Source organism: Panulirus ornatus, chromosome 64 (assembly GCF_036320965.1).
Source record: "Panulirus ornatus isolate Po-2019 chromosome 64, ASM3632096v1, whole genome shotgun sequence".
Taxonomy (NCBI): Eukaryota; Metazoa; Arthropoda; class Malacostraca; order Decapoda; family Palinuridae; genus Panulirus; species Panulirus ornatus.
In genome coordinates, this window is record NC_092287.1 from 23,425,849 (window position 1) to 23,447,017 (window position 21,169).

Consider the following 21,169-nt stretch of genomic DNA (forward strand, 5'->3'; position numbering starts at 1 on the left):
CAGTCCTGTTAATTTCTTATGTCTCAAGAACAAGTGTATAAGGCTGACGAATCTACCTTGCACTGACACTGTAAGCCATGAAAAACTCTTGCTCAACATATTAAGGAGTCTCCATCTGGGGATAAGGATTCCAAAGATAGGGTAACAATTCTTGGCCATAGCAATATTGCAGGAAGATATAAAATCAAACTGATGGTAATTGGTAAGAGTGTTCACTCGAGGGCCTTTAAAGGTGTCAATTTCTGTTTTCCAGCATTCTCTGAGGTCCAGCAATGGCCAGGTCCCAAGGTTGCTGGATTAAAGAGGTACAACCTACATTACTAACAGTCTGAGCAAATCATTTGCAAATAGGGATGGAACAAGAATGTGTCAAAAATGCTGCTTCAAAATACTTCTACTAAAACAGAACATATGGCAACTAGAGCATATTAGGTGCTCAAGAGAACTTAGTTAGCAGTGAATACTTCAGGACCTATATATTACAAAGTACAAGATGGAGAAGTAATCAAAAGCAAAAAATACCTTTACAATGAGTAATAATTAGAAATATATGCCATTCACCAGAGGCATAAATACCTCTACCTTCCATACCCTGAGGCCAATAATCAAAAGCTTGGTCTCTTTTTCTATTACTGTTTTTTTCCTGCTGCTGGGCTTAACATTACAAGATGTGTTCAAATGTCCTCAATCGTGTCAGGTTGGCATTGCAGTCACTAGTAATGCTTTTTAGGTACCTATGCACCCATATGAGCACTGACTCATAAACATTTTACTATAATCCAACTTGGTGTAGATAAAGGGGGTTGCTTATGGTATTAACAGTCAAGATTCTTTGTTCAAGTAAAACAAGTGAACAAGGATTTGCATGAAAAACTTTAAACTTTATATGCCATTTCCAACATAAATATTCAAACATAATCAGACCCACAGGCTAACATGTGGAAAGTTTTATCTCTTGCAATTACCGATGTGCCAGTCTGGACTGTATGTACAAATGTTAAAAAAATGAGCATTCGGGCAATTTCATATTTACTAGCTCCTCAAGGTACAGCAATTTGATTGTTTTACTTCAGATATTATTTGCAGTGAAAGAGGAACTCAAGTTCAACCTGGTCAGAGGGTCAGGCTACTCAGGACCTTGTAGTTTGTTTGGATTTACTTGTAAATGAAATATACAGATCATGCAAGACTTTGTAGGTTACTAGGCTTAGACGAGTCTTAAAAGCCCAGATATGGTCAGCTCTTCACTTGTGGTAAAATGAGAAAAGCTAAATAGCTTTATATTCTTTGTTGTGCTTTCTTTTTTTTTTGTATTGAGCAAGATTTGTCTCCACTCTGTACAATTCAAGTACATATATTTCAAACTTCCATGACCTACAATATAAGCCTATCTTTATGGCTTTTTTTTTTTTTTTTTTTGCAAAAGGTCAGAGTTATGATAATATCTACATACTATGCTACATGGTTATGTTATTCAAGAACTATCACGGCTTACCATTCCAAGGTGTCCACTGAAAATATATGTTGAAGTAAATATGTGGTTCTTAACATTAGGAAATACCAGAATCTCAACTTTCTTTCTATTAGGGATTTATTGACTGAGTTCAAAGTGCCTTAATGTTTGCTAATGTCAGGTGGTTCATGTTCTTCCTTTTCAACTGGTAAGCTGAGTATGAAGTTCCTTGGCTGAAGATGAAACAATCTCGTATTTGTATATGAGTATACATATATTTTTTTTCATACATATTCCCCATTTCCTGCGTTAGCATGGTAGCATTAAGAACAGAGGACTAAGCCTTATAGAGAACATCCTCAAATGGTCCCCTTCTCTGTTCCTTTTTTGGAAAAGTAAAAAAGGGGAGGGGAGGATTTTCAGCTCCCTGTTCCCTCCCCTTTTAGTCGCCTTTTACAACACGCAGGGAATACGTGAGAAGTATTCTTTCTCCCCTATATGTGTATATATATATATATATATATATATATATATATATATATATATATATATATATATATACATCTCATTGGTCTTTACTGTTTGCTTTGCTTTATCAAAATGGATTCTGATGTAATTGACTATAATCACCTCCTCAAAAAATCAAGCAGAAGGGGCAATCATAATAAGACAGCTCAAATTTTTCATCTCATTCTGCCATGGAACAAAAGTCAAACATAATATGCAGATCGGAAAGGAAAACTATTTTGAAGATTGAGAGATAATTCTTTTTCTGACCTCATTCTGCCTCAATTGAGGAGGTCCTTCCTGTACTCCTCTTTTTTGCTGAATGCTGCTTCAGACCACACAAATCTCATGGTATTATATTTCCCAGAAGTCCCAGCTGGTAGGTATCACTCAGTGTACGAAACCTGTAACAGGCTTAGTTGACTTCTTAATTCTTGTTTTTGCGTTGATGCCCAGTTGGGAGGATAATCGAGTACATATCACTTCTGCTACTTACAACTGCACCCTGACTTGTTTTAAAGATACACAGAGTACTTGCATGATGAGAACGTTAATAAAGAAAACAGCTTCTCATACTTGTCACACTCACTCTGCATCCTACGTGATGTTTGTCACCATCATACTCTTTTCTAGGGACAACTTTTCTCAATCTTCAAGATATCCCCTTAATCATACGTACTTGTTTTGTCTCATATTTTCATCAACTCTACCCATCCATTTATGTTTCATAAGATATGCCTCATTCTTACAAACATTCCAGTTTTAGAATGGTCAAGCTGTAAATACATCACTCTAAGTGGATGACTGCCAAAAGATGTAGCATTCTTCATCAACAGTATCATATACCACTAATCAATTTTCCAAACATCATTATGGAAACAGCAAGTAAATTGCTAAGGAAAGATTTAGTATGTGTGATGCCTTTCTTATGCACAAAAGGGCATGTGTTACAGGGAGAAATCTAATGTATGCTTTAATACTTCACAGATATTCCAATACATACAGCAGGGTTTCTCATGCATAGCTTCCTTTATACCATGGTCTTAGAATACCTGTCTACCATCCTTATTTATCTCACATCCATATTCCTTTATATTACACTTTAATCCAACCTTTGGTCTTCTCTGTGTCAACTACCACTCATCTCTATCCCATCTACACATTAACGATATTCTTTTTTCAAAATTTTGTTCTAATATCTACTTCCAGTGAGTATTTTGCTCCTTAGGATTCTGTAAACAGAAACACTACTTCCTTCCACATGAGTAGTAAATAAGGATAAGGAAAGGACCAAATGTTCTACAATAATATCAACCAACAACCAGGGAGGTATATTACCAGTACTAACAGCCTGGGTTATCAGGAGGGTTAGTCGCGGTTGTATAGTGAGCCAGCAATTCAGTAGTTGTCAAGTTACACATCTCTAAACCTGTAGTAGTAGTTAGGAACATTAGGCAGGAGCATTAGATAGTAGCAGTCAGCAGGAACATTTGGTAGGAGCCTCCAGAAACACTGTGCTGAATTGCCCTCTGCCAGTGGTCTGTTAAGTGTGACACGCCTAAAGTTAGGAAGTGGCACTGGAGTTCACTAGTTATGGAGACTCTATAGCTGTGGCCATCCACTTTAGGGAGTCCCAGGAGGGAGTAGGGATCAGAGAAATAGAATATAGACTCAATGCAATTTTGGTAAATCTACAACCCTCATCAAATATGAAAAGCTTTTCCCTATACATACACTGTTTCTGCCTACTCTGGGTCAGTAATATATCACTCTTCTCACTTACCTCACTGACATGATAATAATCTTACTTTTCTAAAGCTTGTAAAATATGATCTGAATTGTCTATCTAACCTCACTTCCCGAACACATCTCAAAACAAAATATCTTTTGAATTTGTTAACCATAAAACTGAAATCAATAAATCATTGAACATTATTTTCCTAAATAACATACTCTGATTTTTTTCTCATGTAAGCTGTTTATTTCAATTAAGGAAGTTTGCTAAGTTGCAAAAGATGGATCACGGCCAAAAACCTATTTACTACCTTACTATTCAAGAGTAAATATTCACCTAACTTCCAAGGCTAATCCAAGTTGTCCCAAGTAGACTCCATCTCAAAAGGACTTGCCTCTCTCTTACCAAACATCATTGTCACACACAAACTTAACATCAACTTTTACTGCTAAATCCACATAAGTAGTCACATATATTATGCCTATCTGACATTTAACCCTTTCACTGGGCTGAGCCATGATCATGATTGGATGTCATACAGTGAGTTAATACCAGCTGATGTCACTAGCAACTTAGGTCACAGCTGGTAAAGATATCATGCATCACAGCCACTCATAAATCATTAAAGAAAGTATAACTGCCCCAACAGGATGGGAAGCCAGATTTATGCAGCAGGTTTTGTCATAATTCTAACATTAAAAACAATCAATCTTGTATTACTGTTTACATTTTTGATGACTATAAGGTTATTTTTCATCAATTCTTGTAGATGATGTCCTTTCTGAGCATATAATATGTAAATAATACATTTAAAATATGAAAAAAATACCAACATGCAAAATGTATATAAATGACACATATGAAATGTGTGAAACTGTGACCAGAGAAACTATGTGTAATATGTTTAGGTGAATGTAGAACAAAATCAGATATATAAAAAACCCATTATCATCATATTCTTTCATACATAATGAGGATTCACGCCATCAGTCAGGGCTTGCCAGTCATGCCAACACCTTTTCACACCAATGTAGAGGTAAGTATACTACTTTATATTTTTTTTCATTCATGATATACAATAGCAAGATGTAAAGATATATTCTAAGGGGAAAAATTTTCATTTCATATTGATGAATACACAAAACAGAAACTTTGCAAAATGAAAAGGTCAAAGAATGTACATGCTCTATAAAGGTATTTTGCATTTGTAAACATTCATAGTAAACTTAGCTAATAATTGCAGCCCAATAGCAATTTATGGAAAGATAATATTCACTTTCACAAGAAATTATTTTTCAAAGCATATACACTTCAGCTGTTTAATGAAAAATATGACCTTAAGTCACCCTCCTTAACTCAACTTCGACCTAACTTAAAAAAAAGCTATAAATATCCTGTCTGTTTTTCAACAATATATCACTACTCTGCCCAAATACAGTGGTTCAAATGACTCCAGTTTAGGTAACCTTCTTACCTATACAGTTACATACCTTCCTCTTATTACAATACTCTGATCAGTTATGCAGACAAATGATTACTTGCCCCTCACTCTTTCAAGCAATATATCATCCTCCACTGAAATGCTTCAAAATCAAACAATGCATAGGTCTCCAGTTCATACTCCTTGAAATTAAGCAGTTTTTGAATTAAAGGCTTTCATATTATACAAACCAATCTTTCCAGTGGGCCTGTACAAAGGTCCAAATATTCTACAACCTTACCTTTGAAGTTTCTGTGAGCCTGATGTAACTTGTAAATGTTGCCAGTGTTTAACATATAGATATTTATTCATTCGTAACTACCCCAAGACCTTTATCCATGAAAGGGTCCTAGTGTTATCCAAGACCTTACTATAGGTTCCTGCAACCCAAGGCTGTGCTACTTCCAGTAGTAGGGAAATGCAGACTCCTTTACGTAAAGAAGTTCTTTAAAACGATTGTACTCCTAATGATACAAGCTTGCCAAAGGTGACTTTTCATTCATGGTCTAACCTCGAGCAGGCACTGGTATACAAAAACAAAACACTTAAAAACACTGATTTACTGTACTTACCCAAATTTTTGCTTGCCTCCAATTCTAATACAAATTGATTTTGGTGATTATAATCAATTAGTCTTAAACTTACAAGGCTCATTACTATTTAACTCAATATAATTGTTTAGTCTTTTCACATGAAGATGGCCCAGATATAAGTACACTTCTTCCAACATTTGTCAAACCCTCACATACACAAAGTATACTATAGCTGGTCGATCAAGCACCATGCATTGCTCTCTTAAAACCAATGTCCCTTTTCAAATCACTCAGCATAAAACGTAGCTTCATACATAGTTTGTTGACGTCCCATAACACTAAAACACTCACTCAGATTATATAGTAACTACCCTTTATCAATATCAAATTGACATTCTACTTTCAGCATAAAGTTTTGTGTAACAAGCTTCTTCTTTGCACCATACACTTGGCATTACTGCTTGGATGCAGAATTAAGAGGGAAAAAAATGAGCATTACCGGGAGAACAATGATGAAGTAAAGCAGAGGCTGGTACAGCACACACAAAATAGAGTATTGATGTTTAGAAACTTATGCAAAATTTTGGCATGAATCTTAACCTTTTGAGATGTTTTTTTTCCCCCTACCCACAGAGAACATAATACAACTAAATACTTATTTTCTGATTTATTGAGAGTTGAAAAAATCAAACCTATCAATTTTTTCTTCTGAATTACAATCCTTCAAAGTTAACATGGTAGGCCTATATTTACTGCCACCTAACTAAACATATACATTTAAACTTACCTTTAATCCTGCAGGTCCTCCAAGGGGTACATGTTCCCACAAGTGCATCCTCCTGACTTTGGCCAAATTCGTACATTTCCACTTCACACTCCCTTCCAGCAAAATCAGAATGATATGTATTCTTCCTCATCTGATAAACTCATCCAGACCTCCCCTTATTTTTAAGAGCATAAGAATGCTTCTACAAGCAGAGGGGATCCTGTGCACCTCGAGGTGGGTGGAGAGGTCTCGTAGGAATGCCAAAGAAGCACTAACCCCAAAGAGAAGTCATGTGACTCTCTGTTACAATCACTGTCAATTTACTGAGGCCTCCATGAAAATCTAATGACTTGTCTTTGCTTGGATTGCTCTCTATGGCTAACCAACAGAGCCTCAACTTGAGCTGTACTCAACCTGAGATGAAGACTGTGTGAAGACTGGTGGCATTAGCACCCTGCTAGGTAATCAGAGATTGATGCTGGTATCACTGGAAGGGCTCAATATGCAGGCACTCGGACTATGGATACTTGGAGTGGAGGTCTTCGACCTTTACAAAATTTAACTCCATTTTCTGTACAGTAAACTCTATTTCAATCTAACCTTTACCCAAACACCCGATCATGATTCTTTAAACATTTACATTCAGCTCCGTTTTCTTACATCCTGCCTTAAAATCAACATCAAAACAACTCAACAATTACATTAAATCCCTATAGAGCCAGAATATCAAGAAAATAAACCTAACTATAATTCATATGCCTATGAAGATATCAGTGATCACTATTCTTAATTCATATGCCTATGAAGATATCAGTGATCACTATTCTTATCAAATATCTATGAAAAAATCTATCTCCTTTCTCAATATTTGCAACAAACTAACTCTCCACAAACATATCTTCTTAAGGTTTGCCACAAGACTGCTCTATTATGGTAATCTCAACATATACCATTCCACAGGTATTAGATAAGGATATTAATCTCAGGGTGTTCCTTATCAATGTACTACCTATCAATTTTGAGCATACAGCACATGAACTACATAAAAACAGTCTATTGGCTGTTGTAACGTCATACATAGAAGCCTGACACATCATAATGTAAATAAACCTGACTAGAATGTGAAATCACCAGGGGGAAACATCAAACAACAGTAATAGTAAAGATGGGAGACAGTAATATTATGAACAGCTTCTGTTTAACAAACATCTTAAAAATGTACAATAAACAGCATTACATTTTTCCAATAGAGAACTTCAAGTCATCAGTCCAAATTAAAAGGATTAATCCCATTCTTTTTTCAACATCTGTGAGGTGAAGATCTACTATACAGCTACTGCTATCCCACTGTAGAATCAAACAGGGTAGTCAGTCATGTTATTCAAACTTTTGACAACTTTTCCAAATCAGTACCCTATGATCTACATGAAACTGAAGGTTTTTGATATTGATAATATCTAAAATAACAGCTTCATAAAAATTCAGTGTTCTGATTAAACTAATACAGTCAGTGACAGTTTTCTGCTTACAGGAAAAGATTGAACCTTAATATTTTCCTATGCACTGTACAAGAGTTCTTCATATGAAAGACAATAACTGAGCCAATGTCATTATCTGATAGCAAGCTCACAAATACCCAATTGCAATGTGTTAGCTTAACCTAGAACCCAGATAGAATTACCAGTTCTCAATGAACCAACTCTGTAGCAGGATATCATAATATGAAGCTTATGCATTCATATGCTATGATTACCAAGCACTGGCTAAAAGGCTGAATTTGTGCTTTAAGTCCAGTTAATATAAAGTGTTTCCACTGAAAAAAATCACTATGGTAATTTCAATGCATATCCTTGTGCTTTAGTATTCCTTTATAAACAAAATGAACTCCACTGGTCTGCTGTACACTGTAATATCTTTGTGTTAAAATTCTTGCTGTATATATGGATTCTTTAGTTGAAATCAAAATTCTACCCATCCTGTGGTAAAAGTGTTTGGGCAGTCATCTTCTTGCTTAACTAGAGACATGTGATCAAGGTGGTAACTTGGAATTCAAATGGGTACACCTGCAATAATGATGATCAAGTTCAAATACTTTTTGATAGAGAAGCTGACAAGAAATATGACCTCACCAGGGAATTTCCTTATCCTGCCCAAGCCTCCACACTCAAAGGTGCACATCTAACCACTGACCTCTCCTGGCCATATGATAATTACGCAGCAGAAACTGTTTGTGTACCATGGGATAATACAGGCAGTATTTCTAGGGTACTTCAACACATTTTAGCCAATCATAACACCATGAGCTGGCAACCTGAGCTTCTCATATATGGCCATCTGAGGACACCTAGTCCTCATGGTAAGTGATCTGGGTGGGTGAGTGAATGCACTTCTACTAGTATGAATCCTGGTAATCTTCTTGGTGTCATCTATGTCCATGGAGAGGCTCCTGATATGCATAATTTCTTCAATATCGGCTCAGACTATTTTGGGTGCATACACTTCCTTAAGAACGTTTACCTTAGTATCAAAGTCTTGCTTTCACCAACTGATCAGCCACCATGCTCCCGTAACACACCATACTTGCACCCTCTAATACATATAATGCTTATTTCTTATTGGTTCTATCTTTGTCTAATTATGCTTTAAATATAATAAAATCATGTATGAGCTGGAAACCTATCTCTCATGATGGAAAGTAACTTGAAAATAGACAGACAATTAATGCTCTCATAACTATTCTTTTTTTTTTTTTCATGTTGACAGAGATGGCACAGGTAACTATAGCCCTAACTTAGGCTATCTCACTATTGCTATATATATCACATAACCTCCAACAGTCAGGATTTGAAACCAGGACTTTTTGCATAAAAGTCAGGAATGCTAACAGTTAGGCTATGGTCGTCCCAAATAGGGAAATAACTTCGATTACAAGCAATCGAATAACCTTCATCTCACATCCATGAGCAACAGGATCTACACAGGTCAAATCCCATCAGGCTCACATTACCAGCTGCTAGCATTTTACAGAATCTTACTGTGCAAACACAGAGGTATAAGAACATGAACATAGTGCATATGAACGCACACTTTCATAAAACACATAATACCCTCAAACAGACAGGATTTCGAACCCAGGACCTTTTGTGTGGTAGTTGGAAATGCTAGCAGCTAAACTATGATTGCCCCTAGTAGGGAAATAACTCTGATTATAAGTAACCAAATACCCTTCGTCTCACATCCATGAGCAATGAGATCTACACTGGTCAAATCCCATCAGGCTCACATTACCAGTAGCTAGCATTTTACAGAACCTTACTGTACAAACATGGAGGTATATGCACTATACTTTTGTTCAAATACCTCCACGTTAGTACAGTGGAGGTGAAACTGATGATTTGTAGAGGTTTTCAAAAAAGAAAAGAGAATGTCAGGGAGAAGGTGGTGGTGAGAGTGTTTGGAAAGGAGACGTGTGAGGAAGTATCAAGAGAGATTGAGTGGAGAATGACAAAAAGTGAGGGCAAATGACATGAGGGGAGTAAGTGAGGAAAGGATGTATTTAGGGAAGCAGTGATGGCATGACATATGCAAGAGATGCATGTGGCTTGAGGAAGATGGGAGGGGGGCAGATTAGAAAGGGTAGTGAGTGATGGAATGAAGTAAAGTTGTTACTGAAAGAGAAAAGAGAGGTATTTGCACAATACTTACAAAGAAGGAGTGCAAATGACTGGGAGACATATAAGAGAATGAGGCAGGAGGTCAAGAGGAAGGTGCAAGGGTTAAAAAAGAGGACAAATGAGAGTTGCAGTAAGAGAGTATCATTATACTTGATCCAACCCAGGGTATCTGAGGTGACTGAATTGGAGATCTCATCCATAAATGATTCTCTGGGAGGTGAACAAGACCAGCAAGGGGTGCCCGTGCTTGTGCCTGCCTGCCTGTGGAAGGATGGAGTGAAAAAGATTTTTTTTTTGAGTGATCGGGGCCTGAACATATAGGAGGGTGAGTGGTGTGCAAGGAATAGAGTGAATTGGAACAATGTTGTATACTGGGGTTGATGTGCTGTCAATGGACTGAACCAGGGCATGTGAAGCATCTGGGGTAAACCCAAACCTAATTCAGGGACCCATTTAATCGACCAACCTCTCAGGGTGGATGAACGGCTGGATTGACTGTGGACTGCTTTTACCATGTGATGCTTAAGAGACTTTTGTGTTCAGACACAGAGAGCTGACAGCTGTGATTGACAGTAAATTGTGTCAATAAAAACTGACTAGGTATTCAAAAGTATACCGAGTATATGGTTTAGAGTTAACAGGCTCAGACTATAGTGATTTCATATTATCATGACTACTTTTCCAATAATGCAATCACCATTGCATAACATGTTAACAATCTGATGATATACAAAGTCATTATATTGCTGCTGCTCTGGTCACCATTTCCATTCAGTAAGAAATGTACACAATCAAACTTAACCTCTCACTACCAGACTCTTTGTGTCACATGGCAATACAAATTACAAGTCCATTTACTTCTAGTGTTTTAACTTGAATGTGCTCTGACTAGTGAACCAAACTACACAAACCATTATTCTGCATGTAACCCAGCATTCTTGTTCATGTCCTCTGTTGTGAGAAGAACTAGATTTGCTGAAATCTGAAACTGGGCCTGTTATCCCTACCTTCTGTCATTATAAACCTAAATTGGGGAAGTAACTATCCCCTCTATACCCTACCAAGGGCCTTTAGGAAATTTAGGCAAATACATACTATACCTGACAGAAGAAATATGCATCTCATATGAATTACAAAAATCAATATAACAGTAATGCTAAATAGTGAAAATCAACAAGGACTGCCCTTCACATTAAGATAAACTTGCCCAAAGGACGTATACTCATGCAGTATCACTCTCAAATAAGATATAATTACAAAACCTCAAATATGAACCAAATCAAAGGCATCATACTACTGGCAACTCTAAATCAAACTTTACAACAAAAATATGTGTAACTTTCAGTCGCTGGTAAAGTTGGATGCTAGCAGATGAGTGGATTGAAGTAGTGATAGTGGCTTTGTATACAGATGAACACCTTTACCTTAATACATAGGTATTGATGAATCAGCTGAGTGTACTATGGAAAGTGTATGGGACCACTATAACAGAGAGTGAAGATGATAACACAAAGTGCAGAATATGTGAGAAGCTCAGAGGTTTCTTGAGAGACAAATGCTGTGTAGATCACATTTTGTCTATGAGGATACCATGAAAAAGTTTACTTCAAATTAAAGTTTTTTATGGCTTTCACAGACCTGGATAAGGATATGATAAAGCAGATTGGAATGCATTGCAAGAGCGGCTAAAAATCTACGGTGTATGAGGGAGGTTGCCAGTTGCAAAATTGTTTGCCCGTTCCTACGGAGCAAAGTAGTACCAGGAACAGAATTACATCCATCCAGCAGCTGTCATGTGTAATGCACTGAAACCATATACTGTGTACATAATAATCCCATATACATAAAATACATTTTACCACACTATCTATCAGGGAGCATTTTGCTTGCTAGCATTACTGGTCAAGCAGTCAATGGCTGTTCCATCTTTGCCATCTACTTTCTTTGTTATTTTGGTGAATATCCAAATAACGATTAGTTAATGTTACAAAAGGAATTACTAAAGAAAAACATCTCACTTCAAATCAAGCATCAGTAAGTGCCAATTTTTTTTTCATTAGCCATAGCACATGCAACTATCCAATATGACTGAACAGTTGTGATCTGACTTAATATTTGTGTCTAATATAAAATAAATGAGAAAGTGCAGTACATTATATTATCCTTTATATAAGTTATTTCATGTATAATCCATACATATGAGTGAGATATGGAAAAGAATTTTGGTCAGGAATGCAACTCTATATAATCAGTTTCAACTGTTTGATGTTCGACTTACTGGACTTGTAGCAGTCTCTACAAATGATATATCATCCTTCTGAAATAATACCAAGTCCCTTCAGGCCTTGCTGTTTGCTTTCTCCATACCTTAAAAAAAGCATAACCCGATGATATGCTAAATACTACAGATTATGTTTACTCAACATATATTGCAGAGATCAAAATTATCACTTTTAATCAGCACCATGATTTGTAGAATGAAATTTGAATTCACTCAAAAGTCGATTGATCCTCAGAAGGTAATTTCTTGTGGCAGTAATCACAGCTTATATCATCCATAGAGTTTCCTTATCACTGGGCTTGATTGTAAGTCATTATAACCCAATTTCAGACTCATTATTTGTTACTCAGTACAAAGCTAGGGTTGAGGGACAAGTTAGTTGGGGTTTAAGTTTGAATGAATGGAGAAAAATTAGAGTAAGTGAAGTGTTTTAGATATCTGAGAGTGGACATGGCAGCGAGTGAAACCATGGAAGCTGAAGTGATCAAAGGGTGTGAGAGGCAAAGGTTCTGGAGCACTGAAAAATGTGGGAAAAGAGAGAACATCATCTGGGAGGGCAAAAATGGGTATGTTTGAAGGGATAGTAGTCCCAAAATTATCATATGGATGCAAGGCATGGGCTACAGATAAGGCTGTGCAGAGGAGGGTGGATGTGTTGGAAATGACATGTTTGAGGACAATATTTGGTGAGAGATGGTTTGATCATGTAATTAATGAAAGAATAAGAGAGATATGTGGAAATGAAAAGTGTGTTGTTGAGAGAGCAGAAAAGGGTGTGCTGAAATGGTTTTGACACATGAAGAGAATGAATGAGGAAAGATTGAAAAAGAGGATATATCTGTCAAAAGTGGAGGGAACAAGGACAATGGGGAGACCAAACTAGAGACAGAAGGGTGAGAGGCATGCACGAGATAGAGTGAACTAGAACTATGTGTTATACTGAGGTTGATGTGCTGTCAATGGACTGAAACAGGGCATGTGAAGCATCTGGGGTAAACCATGGAAAGGTATGTGGGGCCTGGTTGTGGATAGGGAGCTGTGGTTTTGGTACATGACACATGACAACTAGAGAATGGATACGAGTGGATGTGGCCTTTCTTCATCTGTTCCTGGCTCTACCTTGCTAATGTGGGAAATGGCAATCAAGTATGAAAAAACATATAAATATCCACCATATGATGGTTAAGTATGTGTTATGAAAAATGCTGTCAAGGTTTCACCATTAAGTATGTTAGAGCTTTGTGACCACTACTGTTCCCATAAAAATTCTTCACGTACTACCCTAATCTAACTGTAACATAAAGAAATTCTGCTTAAGGTAAGGTGTGCCATTCCAGTAGATTTTGCGAATATATACAAGAATAAAAAAAAAAAAAATTCATAAAACAGCCACCTCTTTATCATACTTGCTTTCAGAGGTACGAGATACTGTTGTACACTGGTCATTCTGTACCCGAGACATAATCCAGAAGTCAGGTTCAACACATCTAAATGTTACTATATGTATTACTGTGATGCCAAGCTTGTTTGGAAGTTTGTAGTTAAACATGAAGCAGAGAAAATTATAAACTTCAAGCGTGACCCATTATCTCTCTAGATGCGATGCTTAACAAGAATGTTTCAGTAAACATTATATTCAAAATGGTAAAACTGATTTATAATAAATTCAAAATAAATCAACTTATATACAACAAAATGAATAAAACTTTCTGACAAAAAATTTTTAAACTATAAGATGAAGAAACTCGTGCATTTTCCTGTGGCATGCAATATTACCAAAACATTTTGTTTTTATGTGCTGTTCTCTTATGATTCAAATAAATACACACACCATTGTAGTATGAGTGCATGTTATAGTACATGCACTCTTCCAAAACCACTGAGTTCACTTTCACTGTAAGGCAATTGCCACATCATCTATGCAATAAAAGTCTTCTGAATTTACAATACACACAGTTAATGCATTCATGAAGTTGTTCATAATCCCAAGTCTAATTTCTCAACTTGTAATGAATAGCAAAAGACTGAAAACACCTTAGATTAAGCAAACCATACAGTCACATATTGCACACCTGTTGAGATACATTTTGACAAAATTAAATCATGTTTTCTTTCTATTGTAATATGTATTTCTTCCATGACACAGATAAAACAGCTTTCTTTTAAGTAAAGTCTAAAGTAATATGCTGTCTCCTGATGATTAATTTCACTGAAAGAATATGCTTTTTAAAGAACTCCATAAAAAGTACAGTAACACAATTTTCACAGATATCACTTCACAAGTATCTTCCATTACTACTGGAATTATAAATAAAGGAATTTTCCTATTCATCACATCACAAGTAACTTCACCTAAACACTCCAGAATTTACTCTTGTAAGTGTTTTCTGAGACTTCCATCACTCAGAGAATCTGCCAACTCACTGCACTCATTATTTCTATATCCTGGTTCAATAGAATCAAACCTCATAAGTCCACACTGGTGTATCACTGGTGAGAAATACCCAATCACTTCAATGTCATACAGTTGGTTGCTGCAGTTCTCTGACTGTGATATCAAAACATCTGCCACGTGAATATCTGATAATGTCTGTCAATATATTCCTGTATAAGAAATCTAAGCTGAAAAAGAAACCTGAAAAAGATTCAAGTATTATGCTAAATATATAAAACCTGTACTTCGTAATATATGCATAAAATATTCACAGATATACAAAAAGTCAATCACAGGTAGACAAAGCTTCAATATAACTTCACTACGAATTAATGTCCATTGTAGCTTTAAAAACACTTTTTAACGAATTTTATCAAGTTTTATATATCATAAAAACTTTGGTCTAAAAGCAAGACCACAAGTTGATAATATTTCCCTGAAAGAAAACTGAAGTCATGTAATATGTTGCACTCTTTTTTTTGTCATTTCATTTTCAAACACAGTCTCATTCCATGTTTTCAACTAAAAGTTTAAAGTCTGAATTCCAATTCATTCTACACCTGAAAGAGTTCAACAGTTTCATTCTCTCTCTGATCCTCTTTTTTTCTTCTTTTTTTTATGTTTGTGTTTCCTTCCATCATCACTTCTTTCATCTCTTTTTTTCTTCCTTCTTTTTCTTCGTTTTCTAGGGTTATTACTATGCTGTCTCTTTCTGTGAGATTCACTGTGATCTGATTCACTACCAGACTTATACATTTGTGAAGCTTCACCACGGTCATGTTTTTTTCTAATTTCACTGCGCAAATCACGTCTATTTCTAACAACCTGTTCAACATCAGGTCTCTCTCTAGTTTCACTGTGTCTTATATCACCTCTCATTCTCCTATCATTACGGATAATTTCTCGTCTAGCTCTAGGTTCTTTTACTTGCACATCTCTTCTTCCTTTGGGTTTGTTACCACCAACATTAAGCCTCCTTCTTATGTCACTGCGTTCATTATCTCGTCTTCTGGTCTCAGTTAATTCAGCAGCATCCTGTCTCTGTTTCACTGATTTAGCTGGAATATTTTGTTTTGGTCTTTTTTCATTAAAATTAAAGTCACTTTGGCATTTGACATTTCCAAAGCTCAATCTGTCCTTGACTGATATTTCCTTTTTTTCTCTTTCAATATCAGCCCTTAAAACTTGATTTTTCCATCTCATATCAATGCTGGCACTTTTGTTATCCTCTCTCTCATTTTTCCACCTCATGTCAATGCTGGTGCTCTTATTATCCTCTCTCTCATGTTTTCTTTCAAAATGGGCCTTTTCTATCACTCCATATCTCTTCTCATTATTGCCCTCCCTTGCCACAGTAATGGGGAGTCGAGAACCACAATCATAATTTAACCCCTTCCTGCTTCTCTCTCCTAATTCACCATGCTTTTCTCTTTCTCGTAACATAGGGTCTCTTCTGGTACCCTCACCTTCCTCTCTATCAAGTCTTAATCTTTCCCTGCTAGGTCTCTGATTCAAGGTAATATTATGATCATGTTTTCTAACATCAGTCTCTTCAACTCTGATGTGCTTTTGTTCATGCTTCTCTACTCCTCTCCTTTCAAGTGCATAGTTTTCCAAGTCCCCTTTATGACTTTCACTAAAGGATTTTCGATCAGTATTTCCTCTTCCTTTCTGATCAAAGTCTCCTGTCCAGTCATTGTTGCCTCTCAGTCTGTCAGTGCTTCGTAGATCTTTGAATTCATCACGAATTCTAGTATCACTATCACCAAAACCTTGCTCTTGTGCTCGACTACCACTTCTATCTTTTGGTAAAAGTCTGTGGCTAGTTTCTCTTTCCCTACAGTCGTCAAATTCCTTTCGATCTCTGTATTCCTCTCTTGGCCTTCTTTCTTCACAACTACCTTCTTTGTTAGTGGCTTCACGGTCAGCAACACTTTCAAAATATTTCAAGTACATATCCTGATACAGATCTCTTGTACCTACATGATCATGTCTCCAGTCATCATGATCATAATAACTATGATAGCCTGGATATCCACCACCATGACTTCTCCCTCTCCAGCCTCGAGGCCAACGTCCACGGAAACTTCTTCGAAAGCCTGGATAGCCCCCTCGGTCATTAATACGAGAAAAATAGTTTTGATAGTAACTATATTCATCATATTCTTCATCTCTATAATAGTCACTTTCATAGTGTTGATCCTCTGGGTCACTTGATAGTTCCAAGTCACTCTCCCGCAGGTCATCATAATTTATATCATCTTTTTTATCACTGTCTTTCTTTCTGCTACTGCTTCTTCTGTGTCGTTCACTCCTATGCTTATCCCTTCGCCTTTCGGTAGAATGGCTGGATCTCTCATGGCTGGAATGCCTGTGTTTCTTACTCCTACTTCTACTTCTTGAGTGGGATTTGGAATGTGATCTAGACCGGGATCTGCCTCGAGACCTCGATTTGGATCTAGTATGTGACTTTCTGGACCTGGATCTGGATTTGGATCCAGATCTGGATCTTGATTTTGAGTGTGATCTTTTAGATCTAGATCTAGACCTGGACTTTGAATGTGACTTTTTTGATCTGGATCTGGATCTAGTTTTGGAGCGCGTCCTTTTAGATCTTGACCTGGATCTGGATTTTGAGCGTGACCCCTTAGATCTTGATCTAGATCTGGATTTTGATCGTGATCTCTTAGACCTAGAACGTGAGCGGGTGCTGGATCTCCTAGACCTGGACCTTGACCTTGAATTGGGTCTGGATCTTGAGATGTCATCATCATCTCTTTTGTACCAAGTTGTTGGTATCTTAACTTCTCTTTCAGGGCCAAACTTGCCATGCTGCCATGAACCTCTGAAGCCTCGACCTCGATCTCTGAAGCCTCGTCCTCTGTCCCTGAAACCACGTCCCCTCCATGGACCTCTAGGAAATCTCCATCTCCCCCGCCCTCTTCCTGATCCTCGATCATATACATTATCATGTCCCCACTCATCGTGATAGCTGTGTGAGTCTTGGGAACCAAAACTCTCATAAAATGATGGAAACTGCTGCTGTTCATTTGGTTTACCAAGGGGCCAATTCTCCGGGTCCTTTTTTTGTCTCTCCTCCTCTATCTGATCCATGCGCATACGACCTGAAATTATAAGGAAACTATTTGAAAAATTTCTTAAAAATACAGTCAAAAGAACATGTCTTTCATACCATATCCTGCATTCAAAGCAAAGCTGATAATATATATCTTCCTCTCCGTATGTAGAAAGTATAAATGCTGGCTTTTATATCTTCTAGACAAAGGAAAGGATGAATAAGCAGACTTACTAAACGGATGTATGTCAGAAGTAGGGGAAACAAGGAGGAGGGGGAGACTGAGGATGATATGGAAGGATGTATGCTGAGTCATCAATGTGTGAGTTGTGCATTGGATAGAGCAAATTGAAGTGATGTGGTAAATGCTGTCAATGGGTTGAACCTGCACATATGAAGTTACCAGGGGAAACCATTAAAAGGTCTTTGGGGCTCACCATTGGACAGGGAAACTCTAGTGTTGGTGCATTATACAAGACACCTAGAAAGTGAATATGGACAAATGAGTGCTGTTCTCTCCATCTGTTCTAAGTGCAACTTCACGAATGCAGTGAACAGTGAGCAAGCATGGAAAAAATAGTTCTGATACAGGATATATCACTGTCTATCAAAGGGTAAATTCTGACAATGCCTACAAGGTCTGCTAGAAGGGCTACTGGGGCATATTTCCAATAAAACTGAGAGAGAATCTCTAAGAACCAAGAGGTGCCCCAATACATACCAAGTTCTTCATACTATCCTCAGTACATGAACTTGTCTTTAGAAGTAACCAACACAGACCATCTCATTTAGTCTGACAGAGCAAAAACATAAGAGGAGGCATACTTGGCAGCAACAATCCTTCATCAATTTCCATCACAAACATAAAGGAGAGTAAGAATAGGTGAGACACTTCTCCAAGCCCAGAGGTAGACAAATGAATATACAATTAGAGCATTCAGCCAAACCAAGTTGAATAAGATCAAATGGTAATTCCAGTGACAAATCAATGCTATCAAGCCAAATTATTGAGAGACATAATAATGAGAACTTTTACAATGAGAGATACAAAGCTGATGATGAAAATCAGTACACAAATGAAAAGCTTATCCTTGGGGATTGGGGAGAAAGAATACTTCCCACGTATTCTCTGCGTGTCGTAGAAGGCGACTAAAACGGGAGGGAGTGGGGGGCTGGAAATGCTCCCTCCCATTTTCAATTTTCCAAAAGGAAGTACAGAGAAGGGGGCCAAGTGAGGATATTCCCTCTAAGATTCAGTCTCTGTTCTTAATGCTACCTCGCTAGCACAGGAAATGGCAAATATGTATAAAAAAATAAAAAACAAATAAAAAGCTAATGTAAGTACTGCTTTGTTGTATGGTCATTAAATAAGTATGCTAACTTAATAATGTGAAGAGAATTCAGAAATCTGGGTCATGAACACTGAAAAATCTTTTCTCTTCTAGGTGGTGTCCTGTGAGCATGAAATATTCCTAATGGAATAATAGATTAGATTCCTTTCCTACCCTCACAAAACTAATAAGTCCACTTTGCTCATCCTTTTCAGTTCTTTCGAATCACTAAAGCATTTCCATAACTGATGGAGTTTGCTATCAGCCAATTAGCAACTGTCACCAGGCTGACATCATCTTACCACTGGTTCTCATAAATCCAGGGCCTCATAATTCTTGAATCACAGAGGCAAACCAAGGAGCTCACAGTGAAAGAGGTTTTTCTCAAAGGTGGGAAAGCTGGGCAGGGTAAGAAAAACAGGAAAAACTGCTTGTGGGATATCACCTCAGAGAAAAAAAATTTCATTCTTCAAAATCCAAATTCTTCTCCCCTGCTTTCTGTCCTGTAGATATAAAAACATACAGTATATGAAGTGAGGATTTGAGAAAAAGCTTTCAAATCAAACTGAAACCAAAAACGTAAATAACTTCACTGGCAATCAGACATGTGATGGAAACCAACTCTCTGGGAAAGGAAATCCAGTTACACAGACAAAATACATGATGTCTAAGCCATTTACAAAGGTGGAAGAAAAGTGCCAAAGGTCTCTTTTCTTGAATTCCTCCAATGAAGAGTTTCTCAATGGAGGGACCCATCCCCAATTCCTCAGGCTAGCAAGAAGGGCAACAATGCTCAGCTGCCTCTGCTAAAATTGCTACTCAACCCCAAAGTAAGATGAATTAGATGAAAAAAAAATCCACTCTAATTAAAAATCACGATGATATCTGCAAAGCAATTGAAATAAGGAACTTTAACGATTCACCTGCATGATGAACGATTTTCAAATGACTGCCACCATATGTTAAGCAAACTGGTGCTTATGAGCAAGCAAAGGCTTTTTCCAAACAAACTAGACTGTCAAGTATGCAAAACAATGAGAAATAGCAAAGAATATTACTAACATCTGCCCCCATAAGACAGATCAGGATGTAATGGGACCCTGACCCTTTTTCACTAACTTAATGAGCAATCATGCCTGTGTACTTCAAGATGAACCAGAATAACAAAAGATGGTCTCAGAAGGAATAACCCTGAGTAATATCATTATCACCAGGTTACTAAAGAGGGTAAAACCATTATTACAGTAAGTGGTATGACTGATATATTTCATTCATTTCTACTCATCCCTGGACCTCTTTCTAAGACAGAGTCCTGGTGTTACCTGGGCCCCTTTCCAGGAGCTCCTACAGCCTGCATCAGCCGTGCTCTTCTCAGTTGAGAGGAATGTAGACTCCACTGAAGTGTAAAGTTCCTTCCTTGCCACATGTGACGTTTCACCCATGGTGCAACCTCAATCTTGGCATAGTCAGGTAACACCAGGTTGATATATGAATATCCAAATGAACAGCAATGCATATCAATATAAAGCTTTACCTGAGGATGAAACATTGGATCTATTCACAACAGCTTGAGCAGATGCTATTCGTCCATTATACATGAACTGTAATCCTGGCCTTTAAAAAAAAATATCCAAAATAGACACTACTATGATTTGAGTACCAATGGATAGACATATACAAAATTCTAACACCTCATAAACCCAAGCTGCTTTTCAAGTGGAATAAGAATGTATAGAAATACAATGAAATATAACGAATCAGAATGCACAAAATTGGCTTAAAATAGAATATAAAAACATTACCAGAATGAAGCAAACAAGAAAATTAATAGGGCCCTCTGAAAATGAATAAAAAAATAATTTTGTGAAACAGTGATGTCAGGGAGTGAGTAAAGGATGC

At 37.1% G+C, this 21,169-nt stretch overlaps 1 protein-coding gene across 1 annotated transcript in view; it reads right to left on the reverse strand.

Moving 5' to 3' along the window:
• Positions 1–7,630: 7,630 nt before the first annotated feature.
• Positions 7,631–21,169, reverse strand: part of Xe7 (A-kinase anchor protein 17A) — a 31,481-nt gene continuing 17,942 nt past the window's right edge. The window contains exon 11 of the mRNA XM_071657108.1: positions 7,631–17,988. Coding sequence (XP_071513209.1) covers positions 15,443–17,988 — 2,546 coding nt within the window. The 3' untranslated portion in view covers positions 7,631–15,442. The remainder of the gene's footprint in view (positions 17,989–21,169) is intronic.